Source organism: Mus pahari, chromosome 16, assembly GCF_900095145.1.
Source record: "Mus pahari chromosome 16, PAHARI_EIJ_v1.1, whole genome shotgun sequence".
NCBI lineage: Eukaryota > Metazoa > Chordata > Mammalia > Rodentia > Muridae > Mus > Mus pahari.
Window position 1 is genome coordinate 28,853,703 of NC_034605.1, and position 6,829 is coordinate 28,860,531.

Genomic DNA, 6,829 nt, shown 5'->3' on the forward strand with positions numbered 1-6,829 from the left:
CACACACACACACACACACACACACACACACACACACATCAGTGCACCTTACTCATATTTATGCCTCTTATCATCCTCCACCCACATTAGTTGCTACTTACTCTATTGGACCTGTAATCTGGACTCCATTTGAAAAGTTGTTCACCCCAGGGAGACACAATTGTCTGCGGCAGTCTTGTTTTCCCACTCAGTGGACAACACAGACAAGAGGGAGAATGTCAGTGTGAAGACTGAACACCAAGATACACTGCTGCAGTTCCCTGGGAGAGGCTGTCACCTTGCCTTGGCTTGTCTGCTTTGGGGTGACATTCTGGGTCACAGTCCATGACATTCACCACATACTTCTCTTTGTCCCTCAGATTGATTTTTACGACTCTTACTCTGATGCTCATTCGGCTGGTGATTTTGGTACTGTTTATTCATTTTTCTCATATGTCAATTACTTTTCTTGATTTATTTGTTAGTGTGCATGCAAGTGTGTGTGTGTGTGTGTGTGTGTGTACGTGAGCATCTGTGTTGTCATGTACATGATGTGTCTATGTGTGTCATGTGAGCCACAGTGTGCAAGTGTGAAGGTCAAAGGACCACTTTATGAAGAGGTTCCTTCCATTTTTCTGTGGGTTCTGGGAATTGAACTCAGGTCGCCAGTCTTACATAGCAAGTGCTTTTACCTACTGAACCACGCTGCCAACCTTATATGTTAAATATTTTTCTAATTTTAATGCTAAAGTTCATTAGAACATAACACTGCAATGCAACATGGAGATACATTTCTTTGCTTTTTTTTTTTTGAGACAGGGTTTCTATGTGTTGTCCTGGCTGTTGTGGAACTCTAGCTTTGAACTCACAGAGATCTTCCTGCCTCTGCCTCCAAGTTGGGTCCAAGTTGGGACTAAAGTCATGCACCGCCACCCCAAGCTAAGGGGCCAGATTTCTAAGTGGGTGTATTAATGTATTTTTTTGTTTAAAAATATGTATTTTGTTGTTGACATAATTTTTTGAGAAAATTTTACTTATATGTTGGATTAAACTCTTATCTGCTAGGTTAGTCAGTGTCACCTGTATTTCAGCTTCTAATTGCTGACCTCTTTTTTCCTGTAGTAATTTTCTTTAAATGTACATGTTAGTATTTGTTTGAATAGACTTGTCTATCTTAAAGTAGAATCAAATAAGTTCAAAGCTGGGTGTGGTGGCATACGCCTGTAATCCCAGCAGTTGGGGAGCTGAGACAGGAGGATTACTATAAGTTGAAGGGCAGCATTAAGCAGAGTGAACACAGGCCAGCCAAGGCTACGCAGTGAGATCCTGTTAAAACAAGCAAAAAGATAGCAAACAGAATTATTTCACTATGCTTTCATAATTCATTCATGTCACTCGCTAAGATTGTAAAAAGAGAGCTTTTTCTTCAAGACAGGACTGAAACAGAGAATGAGTAACCGTGGGAATAGTCTGGTTTGTGGGAATGTGGGATGGAAGAAGCTGTCTTGTCACTAACCCACAGATTGTAAATATTTTTCTCTTGCTGTAGGAGGAGATGTGCTGAGCCAGTTTGAATTTAATTTTAATTACCTCTCACGGCGCTGGTAAGACCAACATTCTTTTAAATACGTGGTACCAAAATAGAATCTATGACTTGTTGGATTTGCTTTTTAGTTCATAGCTTATTTTCCTACTGGTTTGTCTTTTTATTCTCTCTCTCTCTCTGTATGTAATTTTGTCCTTGTTACTAGATAATGAACCTAGGGCCTTCTGGATGTTAGGCAACTATTTTGTTACTTTGCTAAGTCCTTAGCTGCTGCTGCTTCTTCTCCTTCTCCTCCTCCTCCTCCTCCTCCTCCTCCTCCTCCTTCTCCTTCTTCTTCTCCTCCTTCTCCTCCTCCTCCTTCTTTTACAGTGTTTAAAAATTTGAGACGGGGTCTAACTGAGTGTCTCAGGATTTGACCTTGGGGACTCTCTGGATTCGGCCTCTTAAGCAGCCTGGGTTACCACTTCTGGCTTTGCTAGTATTTTTGAATAGTGTTCTGGATAGATAGCTTCTACTCTCTTACCATTGTGTCAAATTACTTCTTAAATTATGTTTGTGCACTTTGTAGTGTGTATTAACACTTAGGGTATATTTTATTCATTATTGGGGTTTTTTTGTTTGTTTTTTCAGTTTTTTCGAGACAGGGTTTCTCTGTGTAGCCCTGGCTGTCCTGGAACTCACTCTGCAGATCAGACTGGCCTCGAACTCAGAGATCTGCCTGCCTTTGCCTCCCAAGGGCTGGGATTGAAGGCTGACTAATAGAAATTGTTAATCCATAGTAGTTGACTATATCTGTTCTCCTTGGTTATGTGTGCTTATGATGTCTTTTAAAAGAAATAATCTACCTTTAAGGCATGATCCTATGTAGTCTTCTAAAACTTTTATGGCTTTAAAAAAGATTTATTTTTATTTGTGCGCACGTGCGCTCGCTTGACTGTATGTGTAACACTTAGATGCACTTGTTTAAGGCTGTGAGTGAGCTGGATCCCCTGAAACTGGAGTTACAGGTGGTTGTGAGTTGTCTGATGTTGGGAAACAAACCTGGGTATTCTGGGAGATCAGGAAGACTTTTTTTACATTGAATTCATCTGGACATTTTTTTTGTAAGCTGAAGTATAAATTTAATTTAATTTTCCCATCGAGGTGGCTGGGCGTTCTAGAACAAGTTTCTCACTAGTCTACTCTTTCCTCCCTGGTCTGCAGCAAGCCTGTGTGTGTTTTCCTTTCTCTCCTCTTGGCCAGAGTAACTGTCCCTCAGAACACCGCTTCTTTCTGTCCCTGTGACTTTACTGTACGTCAGCTTCTGAAAGGGCAGAGCTTCTTCTTTGTCTTCTTAGTGACCACTGAATTGTTGTGAAGAGACACCGCGACCAAGGTAACTTAGAAAAGAAAATAGTTAACTGGGGGCTTGCTTACAGTGTCAGAGTCCATGACTGTCACGGCGGGGAGTGCGGTGGCAGAGAGAAAGACAGAAAGACAGACAGACACGGAGAGATACACACAGAGAGGAAGACGAGAGGTAAAGAGAGATAGAGAGAGACAGAGAAACAGAGACAGAGGCAGGGAGGCAGACAGACCTCTGGGCTGGAACCAAACATTCAAGTATATGAGCCTACAGGGACAATTTTCATTCAGATTATCTCCCTTCTTCAAAAGTATGTTTTATCTTTGCTCTTTCCCATGGAATTTAGGATAAGGCTAATGTGTTTCAGGAAAAACTTGTTGGAATGTTGATTAGAGTTTATTGACTGTAGCACAGCTTTGCCTCAGCAGAGAGACATGCCGCTCAAAGGGTAGATAGAGAGTGAGTGCTATGAAGTGACCATGTCCCATGGCATGCATGAGACACCTGTATCACTCAAACCCAAGACTCAGGGACCTTCTGAGAAGAGGGAGGGCATGGAGAGACTGTAAGAGTCAGAGGCCGGGGAGGACTCTCTAGGAGACTCATAGCATCCGTGGTTGCTTGCACAAGAGCAAGCCAGCCAGCATTCCAGCATGGAGGAGGGAGGGACTCATGGGCTGCCATTTACTGCAGAGGAGTCACCGGCAGTTGATGGCTGCTAGGGGAGTTTTCTTTAGGGACACCGTCCCTAGCAGGTTGACCACGCTCTGGTGGATGGCCCCATGTCCACGTTCACCTATCTGCTTCCTACCGTCAAACCCCTGTAGCTTCTGAGGTTCAGGAGACACCAACAGAGTAAAGCTGGCTCTTGTCCTTGCTTGTTTCCAAAGATTCCAATTTCTATTTGGGTTTGGACTTTGGAATTATTATTTTTATTACTTTCTTGCTTGCTTAGTGATTCATTAAAACAAATATTTTGGTTATTTCTTTTTGCCTGTTAAACCATTTTTATTGAGAAGGTCATTGGTGCTCTTATAAGCTAAAAATGGGCTTCTTAATTCCTTCTTTCTTGTTAATATACATAAATCGATTTGAATCTCATTTTTAATTTTTTGTATCTTTCATTTTATTATGGACATCAGATATTATCAGTTGTTATATTCTCGTTTAGTCTGAGGCTTTTGAGACTGAAATAAAAATGATTCTATAAATCTGATTTTAAAATACTGCTCTCCTTCCAAATAAATAGTTAATGTCTATGAGCCAAAAACTGGGTCCAGAGTTATTTCTCTGGCTTTCTTCTGTGCCTCTAAATTAGCACATCCAAGAGAGGAGCCATATCTGGTGCTCAGGCCTGTAAATGCAACACTCAGGACGCCGAGGCAGGAGGACTGCTGTGAGTTTGAAGACAGCCTGGGATACACAGACAGTTCTAGTCCATCCCTGGTTACAGAGTAAGACACTACTTAAAAAACCCAAATACACCCTTGCTCCAAATATCCATATATCCAAATACAACCCTGCACCCCACATACCACACACACATACACACACACACACACACACACACACACGTGCACACATACATACAAGCGCACACACACATACACATCAGTGATTCATGAGACTAATTTTCATGAACTCTGGATTCACAAAATTGAACACTTATTTTTACATTCGATAATTTGATAATTTCTGATATTTAAATATCTTTTCATAAATATTTGACTAAGGCACCTATTCTTTTTGTTGTTGTTGTTGTTGTTCTACATTACTGGGATAATTACTTACTGTCCCTGTGAGACTCAGTTTCTTTTTACATAAAATGGGAATATAATGTTATCAATCCCTAAGTGCCACTGGCAAAGTTAAATGACCAGTGCTGGTGCTGGCGAAGACTGTTGAATTCGTGACACACAGAAGCAACCCTGGGACACTGGGAGCGTGTGCAGCTGTTCCTGTTGTCATCCACGTCAGGACCCAAGCGTCTCCCTTTCATTTTAACTCAGGTACGTGCCCATCAAGGATCTTCTGAGGATTTACGATAATCTCTATGGCCGGAAAGTCATCACCAAAAACGTCATTGTTGATTGCACATACCTTCAGTTCCTGGAAATGTAAGTGTGGACCAGAAGGGACCTCTCTGAGCACCCTTTTCGTATTTTAGTTCCAGGGGTGTGTTTCAAATGTATGGATTTCGCTTCTGTCAAGGCAGTTGAGTGGTAGAAGATGCACATGGCTGGGCTGTCTCTTCATTATTTGCTTCATTTTTCTGTAGACACAGTAGCTCATGAAGATTCTTATTTGTGTTGCAGGCACGGGGAGATGTTAGCTGTTTCCAAGGTAAAGGTGTGCTTTTTCTGAATCTTGGCTAAAGGATTGTATGTAGATGGTGCAATGCCTTACTCCCTGCCTCCTGCTGCAGCTCTATTCCACGTACTCTACAAAGTCCCCATTTCTGGTGGAACAGTTCCAAGACTATTTCCTCGGAGGTCTGGATGACATGGCATTCTGGTCCACGAACATTTACCGGCTGACCAGCTTTATGCTGGAGAACGGGACCAGGTGAGTTTTGCCTCGCTCGATTCCCCATACAAAGCTCAGCGTCTTCAGTTGATGAAACAAAAAAATCAAAGGAATACAATCTCAGAAGTGTTGTCTGAAGCCATTTGGGGAGAAAACAATGGAAACTATGAACTCCCTAAAACCCGACTGGGGGGCACCTGGTTGACTTGGTAAATGCCGTTCTAGTTTTAGGGACAGAGAGAGAGAAGTAGACAGTGCAGAACTGGGAATCACTGAGACGTAGCTCACACACAGCTTCCCCGTGCTCCAAAACCAAATCATCGGTGGATGGTTTGTAGAGCACAGGCTCTGGAGGAGGCAGATGGAGGGCATAGTGGGATTGCTGCGTAGCCTCTCCTGGAAGAGCATCACCTTCATTTTATCATCTTCAGGACCAGAGCTACTCAGAGACCAAACACAGAGCATATAGGAAGTTAGATCTTTAGGAAGAACTACCCCTCATCCTGGGAAGCCATTGTTGATCAGAGAAACCATACATCATCAGCATTGGGCACCCAGCTCCCCCTCCCCCAGCCCTTGCCCCTGGCTGAGCTGCTGGGATGCTGGGGGTAAGAAGGAAAGGAAACTTTGATGAAACCCCTGCTTCAGGGAAGGGGTGGCATTTGAAGCTTGGCTGGGTGTGCAGAGCCAGCAGTGGAGACACAGGCTCTCTGTGCAAGAGCTATTCCCCAGAGCTGATTCCAGGTCAGGAACTTGGAGTGTGGGTGTTGATAGGTTGATAAGAATAATATGTGATGTGTTCCTAAAAACATTTGCAATATTCACACATTATTAACCACAATTACACATTGTTGACTTGAAATGAAATTCTCTTAAGTGCTCAGATTGACTTCTGCTTAATCCATGCAGATTTGCTTGGAAGCCTCAGGAAAGGATGACTTGGTAGGGATTAGCAGTCTAATATAAATTCTATTGAATTGAACCCATTCTGTTACATGCTGTGCATCCATGCGTGTAGGCAAGTTTGCATGTGTGTGCACGTGCATGCATGAGGAGATCTGAGGTTGATGTGTGTGCCTTCCTCAGTTCCTCTCACCTTGTGACAGGGTCCCTTGTTGAACTCTCAGCTCTCTTACTGCCGATTATCCGACTAACTAGCTCATTTGGAGATCTCATATCTCCATCCTCCGAGCACTGACACTTCAGGTTGGCTCACCTGTCATTTATGTGAGTTCTGGGGATCCAAACCCTTATCTTCCCACTTAGACAGCAAGTGTCCCACCCTCAGAGTGATCTCCCCAGCTCCAAAGTCTTATTTCAATAGTGAGCAAAATCTCAAGTCAGATCTCAAAGCCCTTGCCGTGGAGTTTGGTAGAGTGTGTGCATGTGCGTGCGTGTGTGTGTGTGTGTGTGTGTGTGTGTGTGTGTGTGTG

General features: G+C 43.0%; 1 protein-coding gene across 2 annotated transcripts in view; it reads left to right on the plus strand.

Moving 5' to 3' along the window:
* Positions 1 to 6,829, plus strand: part of Gpld1 (glycosylphosphatidylinositol specific phospholipase D1) — a 49,361-nt gene that overhangs the window by 14,878 nt on the left and 27,654 nt on the right. For both annotated transcript variants that reach the window (XM_029547690.1, XM_021215541.2), the window contains exons 7-11: positions 360 to 408; positions 1,529 to 1,583; positions 4,880 to 4,987; positions 5,186 to 5,213; positions 5,296 to 5,435. In XM_029547690.1, coding sequence (XP_029403550.1) covers positions 360 to 408; positions 1,529 to 1,583; positions 4,880 to 4,987; positions 5,186 to 5,213; positions 5,296 to 5,435 — 380 coding nt within the window. The remainder of the gene's footprint in view (positions 1 to 359; positions 409 to 1,528; positions 1,584 to 4,879; positions 4,988 to 5,185; positions 5,214 to 5,295; positions 5,436 to 6,829) is intronic.